The 22,474-nt window shown below is 37.0% G+C and overlaps 1 protein-coding gene across 7 annotated transcripts in view; it reads left to right on the top strand.

Moving 5' to 3' along the window:
- The first annotated feature begins 14,977 nt into the window (after positions 1-14,977).
- Positions 14,978-22,474, top strand: part of arhgap44a (Rho GTPase activating protein 44a) — a 61,967-nt gene continuing 54,470 nt past the window's right edge. For 3 of the 7 annotated variants that reach the window (XM_077211760.1, XM_077211754.1, XM_077211753.1), the window contains exon 1: positions 14,978-15,279. In XM_077211760.1, coding sequence (XP_077067875.1) covers positions 15,227-15,279 — 53 coding nt within the window. In that variant the 5' untranslated portion in view covers positions 14,978-15,226. The remainder of the gene's footprint in view (positions 15,280-22,474) is intronic. The other 4 variants (XM_077211758.1, XM_077211759.1, XM_077211761.1 and 1 more) reach the window with 3 other exon arrangements.

The raw sequence follows: 22,474 nt of genomic DNA, 5'->3' as shown, positions 1-22,474 counted from the left end.
TAAATATAGACCTAATGATATCACTGCTAGTCAAAGGATTACAGTTTGGTGATTAATTTGACTGCAGGCATGAAATAGTTTTTGGTGCAATATTTTGAGTCTTAGGGTGTATTCACACCAGGAAAGTCCAATAGTTCACTTGCTTTTTTTTTTTGGTACGGTTTGCATTCACACTGCTCTTTTTGCAAGTGAACCAAAATTTGTAAACAAAACCACGCGTGTGCTAAGGTCGTCCATTCATTGGACAAGGATTCTCAAGTAGGGAAATCAGGAAGTGCAAAAAAGGCTTAACGTAAATGAACGCAGCATCATCCTTGTATTGTAGGCTAACTATCGTTACATTATATGAACTGCAAATGCTTTTTTTTTTGCATCTATGTGCGATTAGACTAAAGAGAATGCTCTGTATGTGAATGTCCTGATGCACACACTCATTTATTCATTCCATTTCAATGATGCACACACGACGTGCAGAAAGACGCGGAACAGATGTAATGTAGTAGGCTACAACAGATCACTTTCCCATAACACAACTCCGACTACGGAAGCTGTTAACTCAAAGGCGCAGTGCTTTCTTACAATTGGGTCGGTTCATGTTCACACCGTAAACGAACCGTACCAGAGTTCGTTTGGAACCGTACCGAAACCACCTCTTCAGCTGGGTCTCGGTTCGGTTGTTTGGTCCGCACCCGAGTTCGATTGCTGTATTCACACCTGCCCAAAAGGTCCGCACCAAGGGGGGAAACGAACTAGAGTTTGTTTCAATCGAACCAAACAAGGCAGGTATGAATACACCCTTAAATTCCTGATCTGACCTTTAAAGATAAAGTTCACCCAAAAAATAAATAAACATTTTAATACTTTCCCTTAAACCCATATGATTTCCTTACTTTCATTCAATGTCGGAATGAAACAAAAGTTTATGGAATCTTTTCTTCTCTTTTGTGATTTATAGCCGAATGAAAAGGCTTTTTGAACAAGAAAACATTTGAAGTGGAACTTGATTTTGGCCATCAGAATGTCATGGAGGTATATATCAGCTCTATATATAAGCCACCTCTTGCGTTGATTCGATACATTATCTGTGCTCCTCCCAAACCTTTTTAATAAAACATCATTTGTATAGGTGATTGTATACATAGCTGATGTAAATTTGGGTATTATCAGCATTGAACAGAAGTGATACCCTATGCTATATTTCCTAATGATTTGCCCCAGAGGAAGCATATAAATACTAAACAGTATAGGACCCAAGACAGATCCCTGAGGAACACCATGCCAGAGCTGTCCAGTGTCAGATTTGTTGTTTCTCAAGACAACAAACTGGAATCGATCAATTAGGTCGGATTTAAACCATTTAAGCACAGTACTAGAGATACCAAACCAACTCTCAAGCCTATTGAGCAAAATGGACTGGCACATTTTGTCAAATTCTGCACACAGAACTAACAACACCAAGATAGTGAAGGCTCCAGAGTCAGCGGAGACAAACAGGTCATTCATAACTCGGACCAAGGCAGTCTCTCTGTCCCTTTCTAAACCCAGATTAAAATGTTTCAAAAAGTTTGCTGAAATGACAAGAGTGAATGGAGTTGTGCTACAATGACATGTTCCAAAATGACAGGTTCCAAAACATTAGTGAGAAAGGGAAGATTTGAGGTCAGACTTATCACATCCAGACTTTTTAAAGACTGGTCTAATAGCTGCAAACTTTTGGGAATTATTATTATATTATTATAACTATACCAGTAGTAAAGGAGGTGTTCATAATATTCAAAAGGAGGGGAATAATTGATGACAGATAGCCCTTAAGAACAAATGTTGGGATAGGCTCAAGAGTACATGTAGTTTAGTCATTGGCATCAATCATTTCAAAATGCAATCAATACTTATGGTGCGTTCACGTGCTATGGAAAATATGATATTTTCCACTTGTGAACTCGTATTTACCAGTGTTTTGTGTTTTCAAGTGCTTTTGTTGTCGTAATGTGGTAAAAAGATGGAAATCCAGACCTTTTTTTAGCTAAAACTATTTTAGATTGCTTAAGTCATCTGCTACAGCAAGAAGATGATTTATCAAAACTTTTCTAGATCATGAATGGTACATATTTTTAACATTCACGACTCTCGCGTTGCTCTCCGCCATTTTGAAAAGGTCAAAGGTTATCTCATCTCGGCAACTCGTGCATCAAAATATTCTACGAGCTGCCCAGTGGAAAATGCCACATGAGGGGGTGTTCATGTGCATTTCCACGTCGGCTTTTGGTATTTACCATAATTACCATAGCATGTGAACGCACCATTACTGTTTTAAAGCTACAGAATTTAGTATTGGAAAACTATAAGTCTCAGGAAAGAAATTGATGAAAAAATGAGTGTTAGTTGACATGTAGTTGCAAAGTGATTAGTTTATCGAAATAGTGTAACCCTTAAATGTTCATCACAAAACAGTGGCTGAGACATTCAGCAAAATTCTTTTTGTGTTTATTGAAAAAAAGTCTTATGAGTTTTGAACAACGTGAAGGTGAGTAAATGTTCATTTTGGTGACCTACTGTGTGGCTTTAAGAGCTAGCTACAGTATTTACCTTTTTGTTAAGCTTGATTGAACTTGACAGCTGAGCACTGAGAAGCATCCACCTGGTTTCCAATCTATTTAGGTCTTACTTGTCAGATGAGGCATTTTTGTTACTTAATTTTACATTTTCGCACCCCACATATATTGTGTGCTCATTGCAAGCAGAAAAAGGCGATACATATATGTCTGGAGTGACGCCATGAGTAATGAGAAGGTCAATTTTCTCACTGGCTTATCAGGTCCATCGCCCTTCCGTGCATTTAGTGTCTCACAGGCTGTGGAGATAGCCATCATTTTCTGTCACCCTATCCACCTAGAAACAACCTTTCTAGTTTAGACTTGCAAATTCCTACTGCTTCTAATTTCACAGCATTTTCATTAGCCAGGGTGCAAGGGATAGCCATGGCTCCAGGACCCTTTAACGATCGCACTCACAGTCTGATCTCTGTACTGCCCCAGTCTGGAAGAGCATCTTAATCCCAGTACTCTTGTTTAAAGCCATGTGCCATGCACAGACAGGTTGGTAATAACAGTGCTCTTGGCCTCTAACATTAGATGCTTTAGAAGTCAGTCTATGAAGCAACACACACGGTTAATGAAGTTCTTTATTGGTGGTAAGAGACACAGCTTCAAACAAAACTTCTTCTGGTAAAATGACACTCTTTGTGAAGAAGTTGTGGCGTTGGCTGATCACATATGTTCTGTATGAACTTCCCCTGCAGATAGTGGGAGGGTCCATCTACAGGTCACAACCTGGACTTGATACCTTTAACAACAACTGTGCCAGCTATAGCCTCAGTTAGCTTTGTTCTTAATTAGTGCTAACAGAATGAAAAGGATATCAGATAACAACATTTGCATCACAAAAAGCTACATCATACAATGAGGAGGTGATTCATGGCGTAAGCACAGGGATTGAAGACATTCAATTTAAGTGTGCTGCGTTGCCTTCCCCTTGTGAAAAAGAAGTGTGCTTGTTTTGAATGTGCACTTGTAGTGTACTTCAAATTGTAAACATATATTTTTTTAGACGATAAAATTTTTTTTATTTGCAGATAATATAATATTAATTAAATAAAAGGCCCATTAAGTGTACTTAAAGAGAGTACAGTTTTCTTATGTCGTATAATGTCACACTCTTAAGAACACTTTGTAATAATGTCAAATGAAAATTTAAAAAAGTACATTTTGCTTCATGTATGTATTTTTAAATATTTAGTCATGCTAAAAAGTACACTTATTTTGATGGGCTGACTAACAGAGTAAAGCATTGAAGCATTATTTGAACTGTGTTAATCAATATTACATTTAAAGTTAATATAATTGGAATAACCCATTTTGCTACTTATTACAAATATACCTGAAAGTAGTTTACAAAAATTGCAATAAAGTATAGTTTAGTATATTTAAATGCTAGTCAGTACATTTGGCAGTAAACGTTGTATTTCTAAAACAATAGAAGTAATTGTGACATTACATACTTAAAGGTACACTATGTAACTTTTGGCAGCTGTTAAAAAACAAAACTGCATTTTGCGGAAGAACATCGTTTTGGTTGTGATTCAGCTCTGCGTGACTGTGCAGATGAATATGGTTTTCTTACTGCTCATAAAACATTTACTTCTAGGCTTAAGATATAAAACCAGTTTAGATGGAAAGGATCTCAGACGTTACTGTAGCTAGATAAATTCCAGCACAGGTACATCAACCATAATGAAATGACCCTTCACAATAAATAATGCTTTTCAATGAACTCTGCTAGAGTTCTGTTTTTTTTTTTTAAATGGGTGATTAGGTTTTAAATTTAGTGTGATTAATTTTAAACTTTCTTGCGCATTGTGACAACTAACCTCTGCCACTCTCACATACACACGTTAAAGGAGCCAGAGCAACTTTTCTCTATTCACAAATATGACGAGATGGGTGAGTGACATAAGTACGTAATTTCCCGCAAAAACCATCCCGCTCGGTCTAAAATATACACACTTATAATATTCGTATTATAGTGAGTCAGGGTAAGACAAAAACACACTTTGGAAGAAGGATTGGTGATGAAAATTTTGTAAATGAAAAAAAAAAATACATAGTGAACCTTTAATTCCTACTTAAGTGGGTTTAAAAAAAACTCTAAAGATCATCTAATTGCATTTTCAATTAATTCAAATAAACATGCAATTAATTGCCCGAAAACATTACATTCAGATTGTACTTACAGACAGTATAATAAATAAGATTTTTTATTTCTGAAAAGAGGAACCTACTTAAAAAAAATATATATATATATATATGTGTGTGTGCGTGCGTGCGTGCGTGCGTGTGTGTGTGCCAAAGTGTACTTCTCTTTCACAAGGTCGAAAACATTGTTAATAGGTAATGCTAAACATTTATTTTTAATCAAATAAAATCAATAAGCGATTCAATACAATTTCGACAATGGAACCTATTTTAATGTTTACAATGACAGGTATGAAAAACATATTCTGTATTAATCACCTGAAGAAAAAATGCTAGCTTAGCAGTTCTGGTTGCGAGACAATTTGTTGATAGTCTCACTCCTGCAAAGCTAATGGTAGTGCTGCCAGGTTTTTTCTTTATATCATCATCTGTATTAACATCAGGAAGATCTTTGTAGTCGGGAGTCTGCAATATCAAGCAGGAATATCCCACATGCGAGTTTGAATGGAAAGCATAGTACCATCAACAGCGAAGGTCAGTGGTACCAAAGGTTGTGAACTTTGAGGAAACAGCTTTATTAGCTCAGTAACAGCTCTGCCTTCAGACAATCACCAGTCACCAGAAAGCAATGTGTATTGAAGCCGCAACAATAGCCTGATTTTAAGCTTAGTAGCTTATTTTCCATGTGACTATTTGTAAATCATACGGTAAACACACTTTCCATGCTGAAATGACATTATATTTGCGTTGTTTTCACGAGCTTCATGTTTTTCATCATATCTGCAGTATCCATTTTCCACTTTGACCTCTTCCCCTCTTACATTCCTGTCTCTTCTCAGAATGGCACAACTGAATGATGAAGTGGGCTTTGGGTGGAAATACAGAGGCAGGGGTCTTTTTGGGGGAATGTACATGCTTGGGACCCCCTTTCAAATTGATTTAAGATAGTCAGGAGAGCGTCCAAAACTGCTTGTTTTCCCGTTTATGGTTCCTGCACAGGTCTGGCAGCACTAAAAGATCCGTCAATGCTTAGATGTGATTAACATTTGACTCCAGACTAATAAAAACGAATGACAGTGTTGGGGTCAGAGGGTCGAGATCAAGGCTCATAGGATGTCCTCTCAGTTTCTAGCCATCCAGATTAATGGGGCCCCTGTGGAAGGAGCAGCGAGTGGCTATTTTTCAGTATCACTTACTCAATGAGGCCTCTGAACCCTTAGGCCTCAGTGCACTGCCCACCTGTTGCCCCATTAACTACTAATGGACTGCACAACCGTCCGTTTGTAGGGGAGGGGTGATGCAGGGGTGAGTTAGTTTTGTAGTTTGAGTCCATTCCTTTGAAAAGCTTTGATTGTTCTATTTGTAGTTGACAAATAACATGACAAATGTTCATGAACCTTTTTCAACATAGAGATATTAGAATATAGTTGTATTTGGGAAGGTGTATATTTCCTCTGGATGTCAGTTGTACCATTTGACACCAGTGTGTGTTTCTGTAACCTGTTTCATTAAACTCTAATTATCAGGGTAAATATGAGATGGATTGTGCTGTAAAAAAACGTACCATGCACTGTGTAGGCTACATATTTGTTATGCAAGTCGATATTCTGATCATATTTTTTTCTAAGTACATTTTACCAATTCCAAACCACGTCTTAAAGGGATAGTTCACCCAAAAATGAAAAGAGTTCCAAAGAGTATTTTATTTTATTTTATTTTTTTTTCTAAAGAGACAGTCACTTTATTTGATGGGCGGATTTAATTTAGGCTTTTATTCACATAAAAACATTCATCGACTCACACATCAGTTGTGGTAAACGGAAGCTTAAGCATGTTCGCTTGACGTGCTAAAAACCTATGAGGTTCATTCTTGTGTTACGCAGCGCGTTTGAGCTTCTTTAAGAACCAATGAGGTTCATTCTCGTGTTAAACAGCACGTTTGAGCTTCCTCAAGAACCAATGAGGTCCATTCTCGTGTTAACCCTTTCACACGTACGATCACACCGGTGTGATCAGTCTTGGCTGGTCCCTGGAGCGTATGATCACACCGGTGTGATAGTGTTGTCAAAAATATCGATATTTCGATAAATATCGATACTGAAATATCTGAACGGTACCAATACTAATTTCCCGAAGTATCGATACACCAATACTAGCCGAGCAGTCACTTTCACTTCTCTCCAAAGGCGCGTTGACAAACACAACACGTGACGCACTCGTCTCATTCGCTCTGGTTAAATAGCAAAAGTGAATGGAAAGATGGCGATTGTGGCGTCCCCGCGACCGGCTTTGGTTGATTGATAAAGAACACCGCGAGCGGGCATGTCGGAGTCGGAGAATGGCGTGGACAGGACACGCGCTACACACCGCGAGTGGGCATGTCGGAAAATAGCGCGGACATGCGCTTCACACTTCGAGCGGGCTGCGGGCACCCAAAAGATTGTTTGACTATCAATATCCCTCTCATCACTCATTTTGTAAAATTATTTTATAGATGAAAACAGACTTAAGGAATTGGCTCCAGGGGTACCATTTAGCAGCATATGCTCAGCATCAGGGGTGTTTGTTTTTTGGACAGACCTGCACCACTGCTAAAAACATCCTAAAACACTGTAACTCTTCTCATTTTAACTTTTCTGAAACATTAACCAAGATGGCCTAGTAATGTTGTTGATATGAGTCTGTGTTTCGTTTTTTCACTGTAATTCTTAAAGTTAACATAATCTGACTGAGGAATCGTAGACAAGTAAATATTGTAACTGTGGTCAGATGTAAATTAACTTGTGTCTGTTTAACTTTATTCAAAAATTATTATTTAATTCTGCAATTTGCCTTCATTAGCGATTATCATCAATTTGATTACACATATACTAATTAAACTAAACTGAGCTAGACAATGGCATCTCTGAATTCAATAATGAAATGCCTTTAACTGAAAATTGAATGTTTAACCTTATTATTATACATTACTGACACTCTATCCTCCAATTTGATACAGTTAAGTGCTTCGACACAATCTGTATTATTAAAAGCAATATATAAATAAAGGTAACTTGACTAGATGCTGATCCAGTGAGCATTGTTTCCGTGTGTGATGCACACACATTTGCGTTTAAATCTGTTCATCAAATTAAGTTAATGTATTAACCAGCATTTATGACCGATGACCAATGCATTTGTTACAGTATATTTTAATCTTTGATAACAGTAGGTAATAAAAACACAACAGATCATGTTAGCTCTGGTCCAATGAAAAAATATTAACAGATAGAACTCAGGACATTTTTGTTCATGTAAAATATACCTCATTGTCATGTTCTAGACTTGTTATATTTAGCTTTAAATAAAAAAAATACCCCCTTAATATTGTGGCAGTTTTTTTCTCTGTGGTATCCAAAATGGTATCGAATATCGATATTTTTCAAGGTATCGTATCGAAGTTAGAAATTCTAGTATCGTGACAACACTACGGTGTGATTAGAACGGTCAGTGCATCACGTGATCAACTGCTAAATTCAAACGTGCTTTCGCGCGTTTGCTGGGGCTGAGCCAGAGAAGGCCCCACTCAGTGCTGTCATATACAGTGTTGGGGAAAGTTACTTTTAAAAGTAATGCATTACAATAGTGCGTTACTCCCCAAAAAAGTAACTAAGTACGTTACTTAGTTACTTTTTATGGAAAGTAATGCGTTACAATACTTTTGCTTACTTTTTCTCACCTGAATGGGCTTATTTGTCTGTTTTTTAATAACAGCTAAAACAATCTATTTTTGCCAATTGTTAAGGCCCTTTCACATCAAAAGTTAAATGAATAAGCCTAAGGCTGAAGGAAATGCATATTTACTATTGTACAATAGAGGGCGCCGCTCAAACAAACCTTTCAGCTGCTGCTGTTCTTGATTAAATAACAATAGGATACAGGAGACGGAAGTTCAACACTCTTATTTCTAAACCTAATCTAAAGTCATTTTTGCATATTAGTATGGTTGAATTAGATCATTGTAGGTCAGCAGCAAAGACATTGGTTAATAAAGTGAGATTAAATACATAAAGTATATTTGTGTAATTTAACATAGTTAATTATAAAACTTTTGCACAAAATTCTGAGATTGCATTTGACTGTTTTTATTCATTTTGAGGAATACTGAATGTTTTTGTGCAAGTGAGATGAGTAAATGCATGTTCAATGCAAATGCACACAACACCTCACTTTATTTCTCTCAACATGGGGACAGGAGAGCTGTCAGGCAATAAATGTGAAAAAGTAACTAGCGTTACTTATTTGAAAAAGTAACTCAGATATTTTGTTGTAAATTTAAAAAGTAATGCTTTACTTTACTAGTTACTTGAAAAAGTAAGCGAATGGAAGCGGCAATAATAATCCTTTACATTATAATAAGACGACACGTTTTATTCATATCAGATACACATAGTGTAAGTAGCTTTACATTTGACCCTATTCTTCTCCCAGTTAACCGGCCACTTACTTTCATGCATTTCGTGAGAAGTGGAGGAATTGACGTGTAAATCCAACAGATCCGATTCTCTGAACTGTGAAACAAACTAACATGGCGCCGCCCATCGCGCATACAGCTCAACTAACGCGATCGTTATAAAGATGTTTAAACATCAAAACACATCCACTTGCACATATTTGACAATCGGAATGTCAGTGTTTCATGCTATAGCTAATACATTTGTGAATGTTTTTAATAAAAAAGGGGAAATGACATAAAAGCAGATCATCATTCATTCAGCTGTGTTGTGGTTGCGCTGTGTCACGTGACAAGCAATGACGCGTCACCATGGAAACTTTAAAGTGACAAGTTCTAAATAACGGTCGCCTTGAAAAACTCACGCTGGGGTGTAGTTAGAATATTTTAAACTTACGTGTGAAAGGGTTAAACAGCACGTTTGAGCTTCCTCAAGAACCAATGAGGTTCATTCTCGTGTTAAACAGCACGTTTGAGCTTCAGTAAGAACCAATGAGGTTCATTCTCGTGTTAAACAGCACGTTTGAGCTTCAGTAAGAACCAATGAGGTTCATTCTTGTGTTAAACAGCACGTTTGAGCTTCCTCAAGAACCAATGAGGTTCATTCTCGTGTTAAACAGCACGTTTGAGCTTCCTCAAGAACCAATGAGGTTCATTCTCGTGTTAAACAGCACGTTTGAGCTTCCTCAAGAACCAATGAGGTTCATTCTTGTGTTAAACAGCACGTTTGAGCTTCAGTAAGAACCAATGAGGTTCATTCTTGTGTTAAACAGCACGTTTGAGCTTCAGTAAGAACCAATGAGGTTCATTCTTGTGTTAAACAGCACGTTTGAGCTTCCTCAAGAACCAATGAGGTTCATTCTTGTGTTAAACAGCACGTTTGAGCTTCCTCAAGAACCAATGAGGTTCATTCTTGTGTTAAACAGCACGTTTGAGCTTCAGTAAGAACCAATGAGGTTCATTCTTGTGTTAAACAGCACGTTTGAGCTTCAGTAAGAACCAATGAGGTTCATTCTTGTGTTAAACAGCACGTTTGAGCTTCCTCAAGAACCAATGAGGTTCATTCTTGTGTTAAACAGCACGTTTGAGCTTCCTCAAGAACCAATGAGGTTCATTCTTGTGTTAAACAGCACGTTTGAGCTTCAGTAAGAACCAATGAGGTTCATTCTTGTGTTAAACAGCACGTTTGAGCTTCCTCAAGAACCAATGAGGTTCATTCTTGTGTTAAACAGCACGTTTGAGCTTCAGTAAGAACCAATGAGGTTCATTGTGTTAAACAGCACGTTTGAGCTTCAGTAAGAACCAATGAGGTTCATTCTTGTGTTAGGCTGCACGTTTGAGCTTCAGTAAGAACCAATGAGGTTCATTCTTGTGTTACGCTGCACGTTTGAGCTTCAGTAAGAACCAATTCTAATACAATACTATAAATTGCACTCTCAACCCATCTACCCATAAAACTTTTTTTTTAAATCATTCTTCATGTAATTTAAAACACTTCAGCTTGTGATTCTTATTAAGTGGAGGTCATATTTCAGGATTCATTACCATAGCAAAGTCCTTGAGAACCTGACAAACGGAGACTCCAGGTAGGTTGCAGTCCTGGAAAATGATAGCACTGGATAATAAAGGGTTCCTGATGGTTTCATGCCTAATTCTTCAACTTAATTATTGAAGTCTTTTGCAGTTAACACGCGTCTTTTCTTCTCAACCTTTTTATTTTTTTACATTTTTTTTTTGGCCCTGCTGACCGTATGAGCATTTAGCTGTCCAGCATTTTTTTTTCACTTCCAGCCCTCGTTAACAATTATATATCACTTATACATTTTTTATATACAAATTTAATAGTAGTTATTAAGATGTGGTTTGGAACTGGTAAAATGTGCTTGGGGAAAAAACTATGATCAGAATATTGACTGGCATATTAATTATGCACACACTGTATTTGAAAAGATACATTTCAACTGCAACATCTAATCGTCCACATGAGTAATTGTTGCTTGGACCCCGATGATTCCCACTTGTGACCAAATATGCATTTGAATCAGTTACACATACAAGTGTCAATAGTAAAAATGATTAGAATAGAATAGAAAACAAATTGCAAATTGCAGATGTGGAAAACATTAATTATTGTGAATTCGAGCAATAAAACTATTGGCTGTTGCCATCTCACACTGCCAGCTGAAATTAAAATATATAGTCTAGCCCTGTTGACTGATTCTGTCTCAGGATTAGTATTAAATAATAATAATAATAATAATAATAATAATAATAAAATCGTATCCCAATGCCAAAACAGAATTATGAGGTTCATGAATATTTTGGAAAGTGACATGGAGGTTATTGGAAGATTAGAATGTCAGTGTGAAATTATAAATATAATACAACATTGCTGGCAACATTGTCACACACACACTCTAAAATGTATATGTGGGTAATGTTGTGTGACACTTTATTATGACATTAAAATTAATTTATGTTTTACAACAGATGGAGTGAAGTAAGTGAAGTGGGGCAAAATCAAAAATGCAAATTAGCACCTAAAATATTTTTTAGTATTTGCGATTCATCCGTCCAGATTATATATTTTTTTATTTAATTTGTGTGCCATCAAAATCTTAAACAAGACTAACTCCCCCTTCCTCTTGCTTCATCTCATCTCTTCTCTGATGATGTGTTACTGACGTAAGGGCGGGGCAACCTGTCACTCACGAGATCCACCAATAGCAAACCACAACCATCCAATCAATTTCCCATGAACAAAATCAAGACCAGTCCCCCATATTTTCTTGTTCGCAAAGCTGTTTCACACGGATATACATCACAATAGAGAAGAAAAGATTATTGAAACTTTTGTTTCATGCCAACTTTAATTACGCAAGCAGTGATGAGAGGCCAAGCAACTGTTATTAATGGGAATGCTAACACACATATTTCACAGGTATTATAGATTTTTCTCTTTAATCAACCAGCAAAAGTAAGTGAAAATGGCATTTTTTATTAAATTTTTTAAGCTATTTCAGAAAAAGGGACCAGCCTACTGATATGTACAGCACCAAAATCCTCTTTCTATTAGCATCATGTCACCACAAGAAAGAAAGTTGTCAAACCATTTAATTTCTTTAAAGCTACAATCTGTCAGCGCCGCTAGGGTCGCTAACCTCTTACAATAACAAAGGCGTAGGTTGATGACGCATAAATGGAATTATGGAACTTGTCATAATGCTAATAGATCTAATAATGTTTATGGATGAGTAAATGCATTGACGTTTTTAACATGACTGTGGCCCTATTAACCAGGCCGCAATTGCTAATGAGAGATAGATATCAGCGACACACGCAAGTCCCGCGGATATTAAGGAATAAGAACATTTCATTCTACCGAACTACCCGAAGGTCAGTTTATTAAACAAATGAAACTTGTGAGGTGCGCAGCGCTGTTTCACTCAGTCTACACTATCACCCTAAACTGCATAGACGCTAGACAAAACGCAGTTGTCAAGGTCTGTCGCCATGGTTACTATGGCAGTACGAGCGGAAACCAGTGATAATTTGGATATAACATCATTGACAGGCGACAAGTGAACATGGACGAGCCATTATTTAAAATTGGAATTTCTCTAAAATTAAAAATCTTTGGGAACTTTTGGGATATTGTAAATACACAACTGCAGGAAATATATCACACTGCGCAAGGGATTTTTTGATATTTTATTACAAAAATCTTACATATTGTAGCTTTAACCTCATGCTGCTTCACGACTGTAGGTGCATTGAACTGGATTAAAAGCATCTGCCAAATAATAAAATGCATTTCTGTTGTGTTGGATGTGTGAATCACAATCATCTTAGCCTTTGTAACATTGTCAAAATGACATGTGTTAGACTGTCATCACCATTTCTTTATTTTAATGTGGCTCAGAATTCTGCTATATGTAGGCTTACATCTAACAAGTTTGATTCTCGTCATCTTCATATGAACAGTTTAATTGTTTTCTCATGTTCTGTATAGCATCTTTGGATTTATCTTTAATCCATTTTTTTTTTTAATAATGAGAGTATAGACTTGGCATAGTTGCATGAATACATGCCACGCTTTAAAAATTATCGCTGAAACTTTCCTGAGATGCAATCTGATTTCCACTACAATGGTCAATAATGCAGTTTCTGGCTGTCAGGACTCCGGGGTCTGTGGAAATCCCTTATCGTGCAAGTCAAACTACATGAATGCAGCCACACGATGGCACTGTTATCTACATAAAGCCCCGGAGTACCGCTCATGTTCAGGTCCCAGTGGAAATTAATAACATTCGCAAAACCATACCTAGTAGCCTATTTGTTCAGCTCCCAATGGAAATAACACAACTCAAAACTAATATAGAGTGTTCATATTTTGTAAAGTGTATCTTTTTCTTTCTTTCTTTCTTTCTTTCTTTCTTTCTTTCTTTCTTTCTTTCTTTCTTTCTTTCTTTCTTTCTTTCTTTCTTTCTCTGGTTCTTTAGATAGGATATGGATTTACAGCATTTTGATATACTGGGTTATCTGTGAGGCCTACATGTTTTTCACGGCTCATAGGCTATTTAATCCTGGGTTACAGCATTAACGTCCTTATTAGCATATTTAAGGTCAACAGCACTGATTGGACAAATCCAGCGACCTGTTTTAATTCTTGTTCATCTGCAAAAGTGTAGCCAACCATATCTGATACAAACAGACAAAAGAGCCTCTTCAAAAAAAAAAAAAGAGGAGAAAAAAATCTTCATCTCTCCATTTAACGCGTTGAATGGGTGCGTTTACATGCAACATTTTTTTTAACAGATTAAGCTTAATATCACGACATTGTGTTATACCATGAATGTAAGAAATTGTGTGCCTTTAATCTGAAAAAAGGTCAGAATCTCCTTAAGCAAACGAACAAACAAACAGATAATAGTAGGCTAATAATTATGCCTATTCACTGTAAAATATATATATGACCAACAAATTGACAACATATGTTTTTTTACATTGCTTTAACTCATCAAAATAAGTTAAGGAATTTGCAGCTTTTTTTCATAAATTTCAAGATTTAGCTCATTTTTAAGTCAGTTTAATGGGATTTAAGTTGTAAAGACTTAAACATTCAAGTTGATTGTACTTAATTTAAGGCAGCAATTTGTTTTACAGTGTTCTTGCTTTGTGTTTATAAAGTGCTTTTATAAATAAATCAGTGTGCTGATGTTGTCCGACATTTTCCTCAGACATGGAAACTTTAATCAGCAGGAAAATTGCTGCTAGCCTACTGGAGGCCTACAAACTTCATGAATATTTAATGAGGTAAGAATCTGGTTGTCTGTTGCTAGGATACACTGTATTTAAAGTTAACGGTTAACCCCGACAGAAGCGATGCGAAACCTGCTGTGACGCAGAATTTCACAACCCAAAAATATTGTACTCCAATTTCAAAAATGACTTGTCTTTTACCTGGCGTTTAAGTAGCCTATGAAAGTTGTATCATATAGGCTATAGCCTAGCCTATATATTTCTTGTAGGCCTATGAGATCCTTTTGAATCCAAGCATTGTTTACACACAGTCTATTGTCTACAAGCATTATGCTACAATGGAATTGAACGGCAGTACAGACTAAAAGCTATCCGCTCTACTGCATACATGTCCACCATTTAAAAAAATAATAAGAAAGCGCTCCGCACATGGATCGTGTGTTATAAGACTGCATTTCCCATGCTACACCGCGCCCTCGTCGTTCCGCTGCTGTCAGTTCGCCGATGCGAGAATCGCCCAGCATCATCTCAGCCGAGCAGCAGCACAAAAATGCTCTGAAACACGCATCTTAGGACATTTCCACCCTCTTTCGGTTTGCCATGAGGGCGTGTGATGGGAATAACGGGGATATTCGCACCGGATTACGTCTCTTTATTTTGAGAGAAATGCGGGTTGTTTTGCGCTCGAGGTGTTAACGCAGAAAAAAAGATATATACAAAAATGAAGAAGCAATTCAATCGGATGCGACAGCTCGCCAATCAGACTGTTGGCAGGTGAGAGCTATGGTCTTAAATACGATCATTTTACTGCGTGACGGAAGTTTTTTTTATCATTATAATTTATTTACAAAAAAGAATGGGAAACCATCCTTAGCTGCAGTAGCTTCCTATTCACATAGGCTATATTTTCCCATTCAAACTTTCACTGTTTCTTAATATAAAGATAATGCATAGTTAAACTCACAAATAGCGTCATCTTGATTGCGCAATGCATCTGAAAATACCTTTATTCATTATCATACCCATGCATTATTATAAGGCATAGCTAATTAAAGGTTGTGCATCCGTGCCTTGTGCGTAACGGGTTCACTGCAGAGGCAGTTCTTCTAGCAAAAAAATGCTTCTCGGAGGTTCCCCATGGCACTGACACTACACCCCCCTCATGCACGAGCCTCCCGGATGCATTTCCATCAAACGCAGCTTTATGTAGCACTGCTGTATCAGCACACGTTGATTTGAATGAGGAGAATGACATGTCTCAAGTGCCAGCTGATGCAGAGGATGGATGCGGATGAGTGGGGAAATGGGAAAGGCGCAATGTTTTCATGCACACTGATCTCTGAGAGAGAGAAAAAGAAGAAAAAAAGGAGGAGTTGGGTGCAGTACATCAGCAAGATCTGTCAGTGATGGAGAAGGTCACCGTTGCTTCAGAGCTTTGAATTTCCCCGCACACAGAACTTATAATGCAGTATGTATTGCAGATTGCAAAAAAAGAAGTGTGTTTTAGAAAGGTTGTGTGGTTGCCACATTTATCCTGTTTACGCTGGAGTAGGTGTGAGACGCTTGACCTTTCACGTGGTTCGCTACATTCTTCGCTCGGCCCTCTCTCTTCTCACCTGATGAGGAGGGTTTGTTGTGCACAAGGCGTTGCATAGGGCCAGAAGGTGTGCATTGCTATCAGGCAGCTCCTTGCTGGGCGGTTATGCCAGCGTGATGTTGTGTGTCATCATTTCAGATGCATTCTCAGTTGGTGGTTAGAAGGGTTGGTTCTCTTTTACCGCCTCTGGTTGGCATCAGCAGGCCAGTGGAAAATGGCAAGCCCAGCTCCCCAAAACCATTTCCAGCTTTGCTCAGGGCATCCAATTTGTGTGTGTGTATTTGTGCATAAGCTCTGCATTAGTATTCCCTACCTTTCCTTGGTAATGTCCAGGGAACTGTGGCAGCGGCCACTGTGGCATTCTGTCTGTATAGCTGTGCGGTAATGAGAAACAACATGTTTCCTGAACAACACAGTGTCCCTGAGTCATTAATAATATGTTCCAGGGCCGGAAAGGGCATGTTGGACTGATGTTTGCTTTGGAAAATAGAGTTGCATGTTCCTGTCAGGAGTACAGAGTCGCATCTCCCCATATCAGCTGAGAGTGACACCTAGAAACTGTGTTCATGACCTTGACAGTCTTACAGAGGTAATGCAGTGTAAGAGATGTTCAATGTCTTTTGTTACGTCACTGACACATGTTAGCCATTATCAACGCCATTTTACTTTTGCTTGCTACTTAAACAAATTAAAGTCAGCATGGGATCAAATAAGACTTTATTTCATTCATTTGTGTTACTGATCTCACTGTGAACGATTTATGCATGCATAAATATATTTTTATTTGATTAAAAATCGGATCAAATTTAAATTAAAATGTTATATCTTATTCTTCCTGTGATGACTGTCTTCGCTCCGCTGACGTACGCAAGGCCGTGCTGCAGTCGAACCAATTGCATTCAGACTCCCTTCATTTCATCATGCAACGCTCACTTTTTTTATGAGCATGGAAAGATGAGCATAAATTCTAAAAAGTGCACATTAAAAAACGTTCAATTGAGGCGGATACATTTTTATCTGATAAGAAGAAATGCGGATAAACCATGATGGAAAAAACACATTTACCGAATAAATCTTTTTTTTATTTAGCCTCAACAATGGATGTGACCAGTGGACCAATCGCAACGCATCATCTCAACTGTTGGTTTGATCGTTCTGAAATGCCTGAGCTAGAGTCTGTCATCAGAAAGATTTGGTTTAATTCCCTCCCAGAAGCGTATCGCACGATTGCGTTCGCAAACAACAGCATTCAAATAACAGATAATATGTCAGTGTTTATTGCATTTTGCCTCTCATTTATGATGTAGGAATAAAGAGCCACAATGGCTTTCCCCGATTGCAGCAACTTCCATTTTTGTCTATTTTGTTCACTTGTCCACAAAATTGGAATGTCGCATAAAACATTTGAGAATAAAGCAGCGTTTCCATCCCATGTGTTTAAGTTAAATTCGCAACTGGTTGCCGACATAGCATTTTTAAGTTGACACGGCACGAAAATTTAAAGCATTTGACTTTGAGCCATTATGATGTATTTCAGAGTGAAATTATTTTTATTATTTTCTGTTTTTATTCGGAACTTGATGAAGGTAAACTTAAAAGATAAAATTATTTATTAACTTATGAATGATATGTCTCCCATTATTTAACACTTGAGTTAAAAACAGTGAAACCAACATTATAAAAAAATTATAAACAGTACAGTTTAAAAGTTTGGGTGCAGTATTTTTTTATTTGATTTCGTTTTATTAAATGAATGACATGAATACTTTTAATCTTTTAATTTAATAAGGACACATTACATTAATCAAAAGTGAAATAATCCTGAAAAAAATATATTGATTTTTGATATTTTTTCCACAAACATTTGAAGCAGCTCACCTATTGATTATAATAAGAAATGGCTTTTTGAGATGGAAATTATCAGCTTTAACATTACAGGAACATTATTCAAATAGAAATCAGGGTAACAGTTTATTTTAATGTGACGTAGTTACGTTACTACATCTATTTACTACAGTAATAACAGTAAATTATGGATTACAAGTAACTAACCCTAAAATTAACCCTAACTGTAACTCTATAAGTATATGTAGTTAATTAATATTACTTATTTGAGTAAATACAATGTAACTACATCACCCTAAAATAAAGTGTAACCAAAAACAGTTATTTAAATAAGTAACACAATTTTAATAAGTATTTCACAATATGACTGTGTTTTTTCTCTATTTTTAATCAAGTAAATGCAGCCTTGGTGAAGAAGAAACGTCTTTCAAAACATTGAACAAATCTTACTGATCTGAAACTTTTAAACAAAATTAGTGTAATTCAGACCAAATTCTGTTTGGACGAGTCATGCTTGAAGCCATTGCAGCAAAAAAATATTTATCACACTGTACTCTGATACTGTCATACTGCGCATCCCTTTATGTATCTGACATTTGTCCAGATGCTTTTATAGCTGTGTCACCCACCCTCCCTACTGTTTTAATTTGTCATCATTTGTAAATTACATTTCCTCTTGCCCTCTTTGAATGAAGACGACTACCCGCTGCTCTGTGTGTGTATTTGTGTTTGTCTAGCACAGGGGCAAGTACTTTTGAACCTTCTCTGTGTTCTCATTGAAACTATATTTATAGTCTTCTCATTCATGTTTTTTGTGGCAGTGAGTGTTTATGGGTTTTTTTGGTGGGGTTGTGCACCATGCCTCTAGTGTTTTCTCTCTCTGGAAGTATGGAAGCCTCCCTCTTCCTTCAGATTGCCAGCTTGGTTTTACTGGGAACAGTACGTCGGAAGTGCTTATGGAGCTGTGTGTGTTTTTTGCCATCAGTAGAGAGATTGGGAACAGTGTATATGTTGATTAATGGCCCTGCGTTACAAACGTGCCCACACAACAGTGAGTGCCCACATGTTGCAGGGGAATAATTTTATGTATGTACTGTATGTACATATATACCAAACGCTTACATGATTTATGCTATCTTAAAGAGCAATAATTAGTGTTGTCATATCGATTATTCGCGATTAATCTCATCTAACATAAAAGTTTGTAATTATATAATGCATATATATACAGTGGATAGCATAAGTGAAAACCCCCATGCTAAAGTTGACTAAAAAGAGTAATAAAAAAAATGCCAATCTCTTAAATTATGGTGAAGGGAATGCGATGATGTGGGGCTTTTTTAATAACAAAGGCCAAGGGAACTTTATCAGGATGCATAGTATCCTGGATCCATGAAATAACTGGCATTTAAAAATAAAAATCTGCCTGTCTCTATGGGAATTTAACATAGGGGTGTCCTAACTTATGCAACCTGTATTTTAAGGAAGAACATTTATTTATTTACAATACATTATTCATTCACAGAGAAAATTGGTGTCCTTAAATGTTGGAATTTTCCTCATTTTTTAAATTAAGGCATTAAGATCAATTTCCAAAAGATGATGTTTTATTCCTCTTTTTAGTCAACTTAAGCATGGGTGTGTTCACTTATGCTAGGCACTTTACACAGTATATATATATATAGATATATAGATATAGATATATAGATATAGATATAGATATATAATATATATTCAATTCATTTAGTTGATGTGAAGCCAGACCTGAGTAAAACTGAGGTCTGAGGTACATGTGAATTCTCAAACAGCTGTCACTCGGGGCTGTGGCTAGAGAATTCAGGGCCCCCTGAAATTATATTAATGTGAGCCCCAACCACCCTCAGCCCATATCATATGTAGAAGATATGAGCATGGAGGCCCAAATGTAATAATCCAACAGGGTTTTCTTACAAAATAACAAAACAGATCACATTAAATGCAAATAAAGGTTTTAACTGAACATAATACACAAATATTTGCTCACTTATAACTGGCAAGCTGGGTGAATCTGATCTTTTTCGAAGTCGTTTACCTTTAAGATTGCAGCAAACTCTTCAAATATCTTTGCAGTGATTTGGAAGTGGGTAACCAATGCATTATATTACCCAATGCCAGAAAGAACACGTCGTTTCGAAACCAATTTTCTTCTGTCTCCTGTTGGTTGGCATCTTCTGAACTCTCCATCTCTTCCTTCAGTGCCTGTCTGTTGCCTAGTTCAACTTCCATTGTAATTTTCCCTGATTGAATAATAAGATTTCTGTCTTCAATGGGCTGCAACATTTTCTTCCATGCAGTGAGAAAAACTATGGCTTTGAATGACATGAAGTTTTAGACCACTGGCCTCTGACCTGGCTTCATTGGTTAAACTGCACTTAGCAGAGATGGTGTCCAGAGCTTCTATGATTGATGGCAAGTGGTTTGCAAAAGGTTTAACTGCAGTTGTGCGTGTATCCCACCTGGTCTAGGACAAGCGTTGAAGGGAGCAGTCTTTTAAGGATTGCCCTCCGCTTACACAAAAGAGATTGTATAAGCGGTTCAAACAGCCAAAAAATGTACACCAACAAGATTCAGAGATTGTGATTGGTCTACTCTGCTCTGATTGCTCAGATGGCTCAGTCTGTTGTGATTGGTCTACTCTACCCAGACTAAACCATTTTTAGGGAGCGGAGAGGAACAGATATTTGGAAAACTTATTTGACCAAATTGCATGTTTTTGGGGTTTTCATTAAAATCTCAGGCATACAACTAATACAAATATTATAATTATTTACAGACTAAGGGCCTGTATAACTGCTGGATTTTGTGGGGCCCCTATAATTTAATTACATTAGGAAATGCCCTTCTAGTGATCATGGCGGTCCCCATGTTTATAATTCAAGCATACTGCAATTTGTAGCCAAAACATACATCAGAAGGCCTGTGGGGACATAGTGTGGAGTTTAAAGTGCCCCTATTGTGACATTTCAAAGATCCCTAATTTGTATTAAAATTCTTTTTCTAAGGTCTCCTACAATAGATTTACTTCAAAAACGGGTCGATCAAGGATTCGTTCTCTCTAAGCCCCTCCTTTCTGCCAGAAATGATGACTCATTTCGACAGTTCAGAATGAATCTTTTAGGATCTTTTAGGAGACAACATTATTTGTCTAGTTCTAATAATACTTCTAATAATTTTCGAATAATTGCAAACACTATCGGTGATATCTTCAGCCGACCTATAGTTTAAACCAGGGAATCAAACAGGGCTCTCCTGTAGCATACAGAAAATGATCATTTTAAAACTGGGACTCAGTTTTATTGTTTTTTAGCTTTTTGATTTTGCTGAATTGTCTTTTTCATTATAGCTAAGAGGATCCTGCACATTTCCCACTGTAGCTTAATATGGTTAATGCTCCAAATGTAACATTTGATCTAATTATTATTATAATATTTAATTTAGATAGAACTTTACCACTAAAATCATAATCAAAGTGTATAATTATTTAATATTTTTATAGATTGGCGGCATAGAAAGAAATTGTTTGAATTTTAAAAACGTAAACCGTGACAGTTACTTCAAAACTAGTGTCAAATTGCCTATTCCTACAGAATTTAAAGAGATAGTAACCCTTGCCATAAGACTTTTTTTCTTCATCTTAACATAAATGAAGATATATTTAATATTTTCTCATTGTTTTTGTCCAAACATTCAAAGTCCCAACCCAGGCTCATTGAAAAAACATGCATGCATTGTGACAATTCAGTGTGACAAAGTGAAAAGTCCAGTGAGAGATAATTAATTAGAATCATTTGAGCTTTTTAATCCAATTCTTCTGTAAAGACACATGATCACTTTAAATGATGAAAAGATTTAATTTAGCTATACATAATACATAATCGCCACAGACCAATGGTAGTTCGATGTGTTTACCAGCCTGAGGCAAACTGTTTCGGCCTCCCTAAAGTAACCCCAAACGAAATTCGTTTTGGCCTGATTTTGTTCGAAATGAGATCACACCAGTTTGTGTATCTGGGCCTTTATTTTCTTCAGGTATTGGCCAGATTATGGTCTATAATATAGTCTCCAATATATCGCACATCCCTGTAGTCCAATGATTTAGTTTATTCTATTGCCTTGTAAACAGTGTGATGCCTCCCTTTTCAGATAGCCAAATAGAAAATGCTTTAAAGTTTCGCCAGTTCTAAAACTTGTCCTAAAACAGTTAGGGTCAGTGTGTGCCAGCCTGGGAAAGAAGCTGAGCCTTTAGCCCCGCTACTGTAGCTCTATCATTAGCCTAGCCTATATTTGATGTAAGTCAGAGGGACAGTGTCTTTTTTCAGACATCATGGCGACCATTCGTCTATGTATCTGCAGTGGCCTAATTTTCAATTAGATGGGAAACGCTTCTATAAGGAAGCTCTCCTTCTTACTCTCTTCTCTCCCCCAGTGTCTCTGGGGCAGTGCAGGTGTGCATTGTCAGCAGCAATGAGACTAAACTCATGCCAGTGC

The sequence above is a fragment of the Siphateles boraxobius genome, unplaced genomic scaffold (assembly GCF_051911475.1).
Source record: "Siphateles boraxobius isolate OS27281-9 unplaced genomic scaffold, OSU_SipBor_1 66, whole genome shotgun sequence".
NCBI classification, from domain to species: domain Eukaryota; kingdom Metazoa; phylum Chordata; class Actinopteri; order Cypriniformes; family Leuciscidae; genus Siphateles; species Siphateles boraxobius.
Note: the sequence above shows the minus strand (reverse complement) of the source record. Positions and strands in the feature narration are given on the sequence as shown.